The sequence below is a fragment of the Centroberyx gerrardi genome, chromosome 13, assembly GCF_048128805.1.
Source record: "Centroberyx gerrardi isolate f3 chromosome 13, fCenGer3.hap1.cur.20231027, whole genome shotgun sequence".
Lineage (NCBI taxonomy): Eukaryota > Metazoa > Chordata > Actinopteri > Beryciformes > Berycidae > Centroberyx > Centroberyx gerrardi.
In genome coordinates, this window is record NC_136009.1 from 30708405 (window position 1) to 30719883 (window position 11479).

General features: G+C 43.1%; 1 protein-coding gene across 1 annotated transcript; it reads right to left on the reverse strand.

Annotated features, from left to right (window-relative positions):
• Nucleotides 1-732: 732 nt before the first annotated feature.
• Nucleotides 733-1186, reverse strand: crha (corticotropin releasing hormone a). The gene has a single exon (XM_071911417.2). The coding sequence runs from the start codon at nucleotides 1184-1186 to the stop codon at nucleotides 785-787; it is 402 nt and encodes a 133-aa protein (XP_071767518.1). The 3' UTR covers nucleotides 733-784.
• Nucleotides 1187-11479: the final 10293 nt, after the last annotated feature.

The window sequence follows — 11479 nt, forward strand, 5'->3', positions numbered from 1 at the left end:
TTATCCTTTTAGCTCTGAGGAAACAGTGGAATACCTTCGTTTGAGGGGATCCGTGCGTAATTTTGCGCATCTGTGCGTAATGGTAGCTTTACGCATGTTGATTATGTGCCAAGTGTGAATGAGGAGCTCCAGATGCTTTGAATCAGTCAATAATTTAGGCTACACAGCAGCGGGTAAATATGACTCTGAAATATTTTATTGCAAATATAAATTTAGGCATTCTGCGGTTGCTCACACTGGTTTTATTACCAAACTCTTGAACAGGGAGGAATTCATTCTGTGTAACTAACACTCTGTACAAAATGCGTATGTCGACTGGAAGTGCAGAGCCTGACGGATATTTATTTACATTATTTCAGTAGTTTTGCTCTCTGTAACACAATGTAATGACCAAGCAGAGGCTGGACTCCCGCAGCTCAGATCGCAGGCTCAATTTCATATTTTGGTTTCTGTCTGTAAACTGAATGAACTGCGATCCCACAAATTAATAAAAACGGATCCATCTGAAGTCACTTAGTCTGGAACTGAGTCTTAAAATCTTAATTTCCTTAAATCTTCAATTTCACCAATTTGGTGAAATAATTCCACCTGTCCAGCGTCATCTTCTTGTTTCAACATGCTGATTTATGAGACAAAACAGATTTTAAGACTGAACATGAGACCAAATGACTTCAGATTTCACTTTCTCACTTTTTTTTTTTTTTTTTACCAGTTGGAGAATAATACTGAAAACAATGCTGTAGCTACATGATGTGCAAAGTGTCAATTTTAATTCTCCAAAACATCATTTTCCGTAAATGTCCATCATTTTCCTGTTGCTGTTCGCCTGCTGGGCGACCTGCTCGGCCCGGGCCATCTCCAGCACCTCTCTGAGCAGGTGGAAAGTCAGATCTAAAGAGATGGGAGGCTCTTCGGACCGCTCTCCTCTCTCCCCGGTCTCTTCGCCCTGGAGGAGCCGCAGCGGGAGCCGCAGGGGCCGGTCCGCCGCGGAGGCACCGGGGGCGGAGAGGAGCGGAGCGGCGCCGCCCAGCCGGAGGAAGAACTCCTCTCCGAGCCGGAGGAGCAGCGGCCGGGGGAGGCGCTCCGCAGCCCGGCCTGCCGCCGGACTCTCCACCGCTCTACATTCACAGCGGGGCAGGAAGGCACCGAGCAGAGCCACCGCCGAAACAAAGACATTGAGCTTCATCTCCGGAGCTTTGGCACAATCTGCAGGTTTGGTGGAATAAAAAATGGTTTTGTTATTTTTTGGAGAAGATTCCTGCAAAACGCATGAGAAATGATAAAACAGGCTGCGGGTGAGCGGATGAAAAGTTTGAGATTTTGTATTCGTTTGTATTTTGCCTGAAATAAACTAAAACATCATCCACAGACTGCTGCCTCATTCTTCAAGTGTTTGTCATTTCAGTCATCCCAGTTTAGTCCAGATTATGTGATTTTATAGCTTTTATCATGATAATGGAAAGCAAAGATAGAGCAAAATCGCAATAAATTGATCTCTTCATACATAAAAAAAATCCACATCAATCAGCATCAGGACCAAAGTTCTCAGCTGGAACTTTGGTGCTATGACAAATTTATCATTTTGACCAAATATGAATATGAGACGGCAGGTTAGTTTTGGTGTTAAATAATCACCACAGTTTAGGTTTAGTGGCTCCCTGCTGTTAAAGAGTGTATTATCTGAATAATTCAACACAATAAGAGAAACTCCACTATCTTCATCTCTAAATCAATTCAGATACCTGATCGCCGGTAGCTGCTGTTCCTCCTCCAGTCAGCCGGTAACAGCGTCTTAATTCAGTCGATCCGTCCCGGTTACACTTTATATAGAACCGTCTCTGTCTGCAGGGCAGGGCAGCTGCGCATGCGCCAACACCTGAATTTAAATAGGACTCAGATGAGTCATAAATCAGCCCTAAGGTCGCCTGTTATTTATGAATTATTTCTACAGATCAGCTTTTCATGATGGTCATCATCAGGATAATCATCATCTTCCTCATCTTCATCTTCATCAGGTCCGTTTGGTTTAGTCAACATGTTGGATCAGAGGAAAAAGGAACGATTTTTACCCATCATCATCATCATCATCACCTTCATCATCACCACCATCATCTTCATCATCATCACCATCTTCATCATCATCACCTTCATCATCATCATCACCAACATCTTCATCATCACCATCATCATTGTCATCATCATCATCATCACTTTCACTGTTCTCATCATCATCACCATCTTCATCATCATCATCGTGGTTGCATTGTGAACCAGAATGATCAGAGGAAATAATAAACTAATAATGATAAAATAAAGAGCAAATAAATGACTAAAGATCTTCTGTTGTGATGCGTTTCCTGACAAACGCTTAAAAAATCCAAACCACAGTTTCCAGACACTCACACACATAACTAACACATGGACCTGAAGCTGAACACACATGACATGTCAAATGATGACACGTGTGAATGACATTAATTGTCCTGATGGGGGCGCTGTCATCAAAGGTCAACATTTAAATCTTTGAAAGAGTGTAACTCAGTCTGACTCCTTTCACTCCTCCAGTTTATCCTTGGAAATCACACTGACTGGCCTGATGGCGGCGCTGTAATTAACGGTTAAAATTTAAATAAAAGGCCATAACTGCTACACCACCGGTCTGATTTTGAAGTTTGAAGAGATGATGCATCTTGTTTCTGATTGGCCCACCGGGTGCCTGCATCATTCATGAGGGACGACATGTTAACTGTGTTAGACATGGCTTCCTCGCAGATTTCTGGCACTTTTTTCTTGATCTTTGCTCTTTGTTGTAATGATAAAAACTACAAGATGAAATTTGATAACTCCCTCCTCCTTCCCGGCTCCAAACTGATGCCAGGTCAGTTCCGGCTCCTGCTAAATGAAAGCTGATGGTTTGTCAGCAGCAGTGCGGCTCACCTGCGCAGCGTCCGGCCGGCCGGCCGCTGACCTTTCTCAACTCAAATCTGGACTGAATCTGTGACATTTCATCCAGGACAGGAAGGAAGTTTTCCTCAAGAAAAAAACACCTCGAAGTCGCAGGTTTCTAAGAATATCTGATCAGGATCACGATTCTGCTTCAGCTGAGCTTTGATACTGCAGAAAGACACACCTGCGCTTACAAAATGATTCATAACATTAAATTTAAACTTTCTCAAACAATGGAGGGGAGCTGAAGTCCTTGGTTGAGAAAATGATGACACTTTGACAGACTGGACGCTTCGATTTTAGATGCTGAATGATTAAGTTCAAAATGTATACACAGTGTTTTGGAGTAGAATTGTTCATTTGGTAATTTAACTGAGGAAATGGCAGCCATGCGGTGAGCAGGTCAGCTCCTCTTCCTCACTACAACATCCTCTTCCTCATCCAGAAATAACTGCACGGCTGCAGATGACATTTACCTGTTTTAACAGTCTGAGGGTTTCTCACTCTGCAGCTGCAAAAACCAACAAGGAGAAGTTAACTGAGGAGAGAAAAGAGGCATTGGCCTTTCTCTGCTCCCTCTCTATAGAAAGACATTTTATACAACGCTCAGTCTGGACCAAGGTTTTTAACTTCTGATACTTAAAGGGATAGTTCACCCAAAAATATAAATTTGCTCATTAAAAACAATCAGGGTGAAAAGTGTGATTTTTTTCAGCATATATGCAGCACATCTCTCTCTCTCTCACACACACACACACACACACACAGCTCAGCAACGTGATCAATACATTATTTGAAAGGTCCTCATCCATTTTGCAGTGTAGGTCAATCTATCCGTCATACATTGTCCTGTTTACAAAAGACGGCGTCAAAATCAATAATGTGCATCTGTGACTGTAACTGGGAGTTTAACAAGGAAGCAGCAGGTTGTGAGCGGAGACGCCTCAGGCTTCCTGTCAGCAGTTCAACTCTTTGTTTAACCTTTATGTGTCCGGGGGAAATCCACACGCTCCAACACATTCACACCTGCAGCCGCGGTCTCCGCTGGAACCTCCAACCTCCCTGGAGGAATAAAAATAAATTCAGGTTGCGGTGAGAAAAACAATCGATAACTCTCATCGTTCGGCGGCCGCTCGGCTCATCGGATCTCTGACGCTCTCTGACCTTTAGTGGCGGCTGACTGATGATGACAGCGTGTCCGCCGCCTGCTCTGATTGGCTGGCTCCGTCCGATTCAAACGGATGTCAGACAAGGACGAGCTGTCCTCCATTCACATTCCAGGTGTGTGGCGATGGAGCCGTCAGAGACACAACGGCCAATAACATGGTGAATATGAAATAAGCTGTGAAAATCCTGTAGGTCAGACTGAACGGTCTTTAACCGACTGATATGTCTTTCAGCAGCTGAGTCTCATGATGGAGGAACATGGAGAACTGTGTGTTAGTTAATAAAGTGTAAATCTGTAGAACTGTGTGTTAGTTAATAAAGTGTAAATCTGTAGAACTGTGTGTTAGTTAATAAAGTGTAAATCTGTAGAACTGTGTGTTAGTTAATAAAGTGTAAATCTGTAGAACTGTGTGTTAGTTAATAAAGTGTAAATCTGTATGAAGCAGCTAGAAGCAGAGAGCAGCTGAGTCAGCTTGTTGTGGTGTGGCTGTAGATCCATTCAGTAACGTTCTCAGTAAAAGTGAATAGTGTGATAAGGTGGATTTGGTTACTGTGACACAGTAAACTGTCTTGTCTTTAGCCCTAGTCTCTACTCCAAAACACTCTGAGTTGTAGCTTGAGAAGAGTCAGCTCAGTTAACCTGAACAAACTGTTAGCTAGCTAACTAGCCGGCAAACACACTGATGTTAATGTGAACATGCTAACGCTAGCTGCTACTAGCTATGTTAGCTAGCGTGCTAATCAGATGTGTTAACAACAAGACAGTGATGTTAGCTGACCAGATGCTATGGTTAGCTAGCTAACAAGCTGACATTATCTAAACACTAAATCAATCAGATGGATCAGTGATGAAATGATCAGTTCAGTCAGAAATTAACCGTCTGTTCAATTCTGTTGAGACGACAGAAACACAGTCAGCTGTTCTGAATTGGTTTCAATACTCACTCTGAACATTACTGCAATATATGTTATCTGCCATGACAGTTTATATTAACAGTTTATATTAATATTTTTTCCCTACATGCACAATTCTCACTCTTGAAACCCTCTTTTGCCAAAAGTTGAAATATTGGTAGCTTCTAGCGCTCTGTAAACCTGCTGCTCTCAGCGCTGAGGGAAACACAGCACAACCTTTCTGCTGGAAATGAAGAGAAGAAGAAGAAGAAGACAGATGAATCCCAAAGACAAAATCCTTAACACTGATTGCACTTGGCTAATAAAGCAACTCTTGTTGTGATTCTGTGAGAGAATGGAAACTTCCAACAGCATCATACACTTAAGACAACTCATTAACAATGCCAAAGGCTTTCTGTTTTGATGAGATGTGTAACCCAGTGTTTCCCAGGGGATTCTGGGAGATGTGAAGGGACTTCCTTCATCAGAACAGGCCTGTCCAGCCTAATTAAATCCCCAGATTCGCTGCTGCTGCATGACTCACTCTGTTTGCAGAACTGTTTCTGAAAGGGAAACTGTATTGTTTCTGGTCTAATGAGGCAGATCCTCAGCCTCATGTCAAAGGTCCGGCCATAATTACTGGACAGACATTCACGACTCTCTACATTTACTTTTTAGTTATTTATCTGACTCTCTTATCCAGAGAGACTTCCAGTGAAGTCAACAATGGACCTTATTCACACGGCGGCCATTTTGAACACATAGGGTGGGAAACTCAGAAGATTTGAAGCATAGACTGTAAAAAAAGATGGCCGTAGTGAGTGTGACGTCACCCACAGGTTTCTGAAGGCCGTTGTTTGGGTTTACGAGCGCCGCCATGTTGACATTTTTTGGAGCCGGAGCAGCCAGAACGAAGCCGGGGGTTTCCCGCAGCGCCGCCTGCTATTGGTCCGTAATCGCCGACCTGTGCGATCACTGGACAGGTGACCTGTCAATCACTCGGAAAACTACCCCATTTTATAACCATTATATCCCGTTAATGACGCAATTATTTTGAAAATCGCCATACGGACACATATTAGAAGTGAAATTAGCTACTGAGACCATAATCTCTTGTAGAAAAAATGTATTGAATTTATATTTTGAGTGAGAAGTTGGGCTGTGGTCCCATTGACTTGAATGGAGTTGGGTGGGATTTAGAGTCTTTTTGGAGCCGGACTCCAGTGGACGTTAGAGGAACTGCAGCTTTCAGCCACTTCCTTATTGGCTTCAAAATTCACCAGTGGTTTTGGCCGCTTGATTAGAAGTAGCATTACTTAAACACATAAGTGAAGACAAAATACAGATAAACCTACTAGGTAGCCTATTAGCTAGTTCACAGAACGAATGGATATAACATTCCCATTCAAATCAGTGTTCCAGGAGTGTTGGAGTGAACAATGAACCATTTTTTTCCCCATGTCGATACAGATTCACTCAAACACTGACACCAAACCCCTTCATTTTATCCCTGAAATGTCCTTAATTTCTCCATGACATAAACATTAATTATCCATTAAAAATAACATAGCTTTAGAAAAGTAAGGGTTAGTATCATGGGTTTATAAGGGATCTATGGGTTGATTAGTAATTAAGGGATTTTTTATGCCTTTTGTGTAGTTTTACAGGATTATTAATGAGTTATTAATGGAAGGGTGCTCTCTTATAGAATTTTCCATTATATTAGAAAGTACGGAGTCAAACATTAAGGGGTGTTTAAGGGGGTTTGATAGGGTTTCCTCCATTAATAACTCACTTTTAAGGGGATTTTGCATAAATTCAGGGGTGAATGAATGTAAATGAATGTAAATGTAAGGTTATTTTAAGGGATTGGGGTTCGTAGAGCCGTACGCCCACACACAGACTTCCTGGTTCTCTGTGTTTCTGCAGGTTACAGATTCCTCCAACCTGACAGCCTGGTTTTTTCCGACTCCCGGTCCGCCGCTCCTCCGGTCCGGAGGCGGAGCGGCGGTTTCCCCCGGAGCGCCGTGACAGCTCGACCTTTAGAGGAGGGTCGACTGTCGCTCTGCTTCCCCCTCTCCTCCTCTGAATGAACAGAGCTCATCCTGAATACTTAGAGTTCAGTTTAGGTTTTTAATCTTTATTTAATCAGGGAAGGTTCGCTGAGTTCCACACAGTTTTATATTTTTCATCCAGTAAATCACCTTCACACTGGGAGCCTTCTCCTTCTGGCACCTTAACACAGTTTATTACTGAAGGAGGGGAGAGCGTCTGCCTGCCTGCAAGATATTTTTTCTAACCTGGTATCCCCGTCCTTTCAGATATTATCTGCCTGCCTGTGACTTTTTGGCCAGGTTCCGATATGTTTTTAATGTGGAGTTATAACTCCTTATACTCCTTAGTTATATAACTCCTCGGTACTCCGGCGCCTACAAAACTTGAACTTTGGGCGCAAAACCTGGTGAAATATCAAGGCAGTTCGTGCTGCTTTCGGTTGTGCAGCTGGTTAGCAGAGCGCGGCCGCGTCCTTCACTTCACCTTGCTCTGCTCAGCTTTCAGAGTGAAAGCCCGCTGATCATCCATTTTCCCTGAGCAGATTCTCCCAGCTGCTCTGGAGATTCAAACCCGCAACCTTCAGGTCACACGGCTGCTGCTGCCGCCGCCTCGGCTCCTTCACTCAGTTTAGTAATTAGTGTAATTTGCGGAGGCGTCTCCCTGCAGAGCAGCAGGCTGAGGCTGTCGAGACCGACCGCCGCTCTGAAGCTACAGGTTCACTCCTGCAGGTCACATAGATCTGCTCAGTTAGAATGGCTTCACATAGATCTGCTCAGTTAGAATGGCTTCACATAGATCTGCTCAGTTAGAATGGCTTCACATAGAGCTGCTCAGTTAGAATGGCTTCACATAGATCTGCACTCACTCTGACAGCGGGGTTCAGATGAGGTTCTTGATGCATGCTGGGATACGCTCCAGTCCCCCGCCACATTGAGAAGAATTATGTTTGGTGAAGAGAAAAACCTGCAGCTGAACTTTCTCTGTTTGTTCTTTTACAATTTTATTTTGGCATTTTTTACCTTTATTAGACTTGAAAGTGTAGAGAGACGGTACAGACGGGGGAGAGGAAGGTCCGCCGGGGGCGAGCCGCGGACGACAAGCCAAACGACAAGCGCTGATTCGCTGTGAGATTAGCCAATCAGCAGCGCTCGGTTCAGAGTTCACATGGCAAGGCAAACTTTTATAAATAGCACATATATATTTATATACAGCACATTTCATACACAAGGCAAATTCAATGTGCTTCACACAAAATACAAAAAATACATAATTTGTCTAGAAAGAAAGAAAGAAAGAAAAAAATTGGTAAGGATAATAATAAAATATATTAAATATTATTTTATCGTACTCCAGTACAGGAACGAACCTCTAAAAGGATTCATCCTGTCATCCTGTCATGCTTGAGACTAATGAACTCTCCATGAAGCGGTTCCTCAAGGAACCTTCTGGGGTTCTCCTGAGGTTCTCCTGTGGTTCTCCTGAGGTTCTCCTGAGGTTCTCCTGAGGTTCTCCTGTGGTTCTCCTGAGGTTCTCCTGAGGTTCTCCTGAGGTTCTCCTGAGGTTCTCCTGAGGTTCTCCTGTGGCTGAAAGCTGCAGAAAGGTTCTTTTTAAAGGTTCCTGCAGTTCTGGTTCTTCAGGCTGTGATGATGATGATGATGATGATGATGATGATGATGATGATGATGATGATGATGCTGACAGATCGCAGCGGGAGACGATCTTTAAACTGAAGAGGAGGAGAAGAGTCTCTGCACCCAGCTGCTCTCTCTCTCTCTCACACACACACACACACACACACACATACACACACACACACACACACACACACACACATACACACACACACACACACACACACACACACACACACACAGTGCAGAGACCAGACCCTCAGAGGAAATCTTGCCCACATACCGAGCGATAAGAAGCTTCTGGTTGAAGACGATCTGATGTGACGTCCAAGGCCACACCAGATATTTATTAAAGCGTTTCATTAATCATATGCAAATGAAAGACAATATATTCACTACAGGAACACGACAGTCAGTTTCACCTCCTGGTGACGGACGCTCTGACAGCAGCAGAGCGTCTGCATGTGACACGTTAACGCTGTTCCCCATGGGCGGGAACTAGAAATGTCCTTCATTTCTCCATGACAGAAACATTAATAACCCTTTAACGATAACGCAGCTTGGAATTTTTCATTATATCAGAAAATGAGGAGTCAAAACTTCAACGTCAACACACTTCACATAATAAACACTACGATAAAAAGCGCATATGAAAGAAAAGTTAATACACACACATAGATAAACACATAATAAAACAATGTAGCCTACATACACACTCACACTGCATACATAATCGTACATATGCTCCTCCCCCCTGTGGTTATTAGTATGGGCAGGGCCTGAGATCTTGTAATATATTTATCTATCTTCATTAACCCTGATACCCTCAGTGTTAATTATCTGGGTCTGCCTAATATATTTTAACCATAACAAATATTTCACCACCAATGAATGAGTTTTATAGGATGAATATACGGGAGCACATTGCTTCACCAAAGAAAAAAAAAATCTGAGATGGTTTCTGGTAATTATAACTTAGTATCTCATAATTATGAGATCTTTATCTCTTAATAATGAGATATGGATTAATTACAAAAACCATCTCCGATTTTTTTTTCTTCGGTGAATGCAATGCGCTTCCGTATGAATACACCTAAGCTAAGCTTAATTTCTATAATAGAAATAGTGTTCTCTTTTAGCAGGTAAGGGACAAACACAAATCACACTCAACTCAGTTTTACAAAAATAATGATCAATTATTTACTTAAATGAATTGTAAAAAATAAAGTAAAATATTTCAGTTGACTTTCCCTTTAAGTTTCTTTCTCTCTTTTCTTCAAAATAATAATCTTAGGGTTTCACATTGTTCACATGAGAACGACGGGACATAAACTTCCTCCCGTCGCTCATTAAACAAGCAACATGCAATCTGCTTAAAAACTCTTCTTCAGAAAGGGAAACCGGAAGACAGGACTGGGATATACAAACTGTAAACAAAGCAGCGTTTGCTCACCAGTTTCACACCTCCCGCTCATCACAGTTTCGCTACTTCTAATCAAGAATATGTCTGATGAGAAGTTGGTGTTGGAATAGAGAGCCTAAGTCCCGCCCCTTCCGCTGTCCCCCATCGGACCTTATTTCGGAAAAAATATGTACGGTAGTCAACGGCGAGAGACAAATAATTGTTTGATCCCGTTTGAATTGTGCCATGACTTACACATATGATGTTTTGTCAATTTAAATGATAATTTTGCAAGTCAAGAAAGTGGCAGTTTGTTGTAAAACAGTACAGTAACGTTTAGTTTTGTGTGAAGCAGCTCAGTGAACTACATCTCTCGTCTGGCACAACATACGTCACCGACACCAACATGGAAGGAAACACAGGAAACACACAGGCATCGTTAACGTTAGCCCCCACTGTACTAAAACTATCCTAAACCAGTTTAAATCCGTTCTTCCTGTCTACCTTCCAGGTTGTGTATAATACTCCTGCTCTCTGAGAGGGACTGAGCTTCAGCTCTGGGTCGCTTGTGGAGAGAGGAAGTTACGTCACCTGTGCGACTTTTGGGTGTGTAGTCTTTCTAATTACGTATTTTTACATTCTTATAGTTCAACAGTTTTACCACAAACTGCGACTTTCTTGACTTGCAAAATTATCTTTTAAATTGACAAAACATCATATGTGTAATTCATGGCACAATTCAAATGGGATCAAACAATTATTTGTCTCTCGCCGTTGACTACCGTACATATTTTTTCCGAAATAAAGTCCCATGGTGGTCCACCGGAAGGGGAGGGACTTAGGCTCTCTATGGAGAAGAGCCTTCTGTGGTGTGTGCCCTCTTGACTTCGTCGTTTGCTTGCTTTCGTCACTTCCGGTTCTCTTCTCGTGTCAATCAGAGTGATCTCTCTCACCGACGGGCTCCGCCGCCGATTCAACATGCTCAATCGGCCGAAAAGCCGCCGACAGGGTCCGACTAGTACCAACGGTGCGGGACCTAGTTTAATACATCCATGTGCGGGACACACCGCAAAAACTAGGGACACAGACGCTTACCGACGGCCCGACCTGGCCTGGTGTGTCAGGGCCTTAACAGACTATCAGGCAGACAACCGAAGATAAATTTACACGTGAATACGTGCACAAATACTAATAATACATAATACATAAAGTATCACTGTTCATGTGTGGACCCCCACTGTCCGCCTGCACGGCCCGCTTCAGGCCCTCCAACCACAGCTTAACAGGCAGAATGACCTCTGACTTACATTTTCACTTCACGTGCTGAGCGGCAGGAGGCGCTCAGGACTCAGATAACCCCCATCCTGCCGGACTGGAGCCGCGT

What these genes read in the sequence shown, in the direction of transcription:
- crha (XM_071911417.2), bottom strand. Translation starts at nt 1,186, where the DNA reads ATGAAGCTCAATGTCTTTGTTTCGGCGGTGGCTCTGCTCGGTGCCTTC.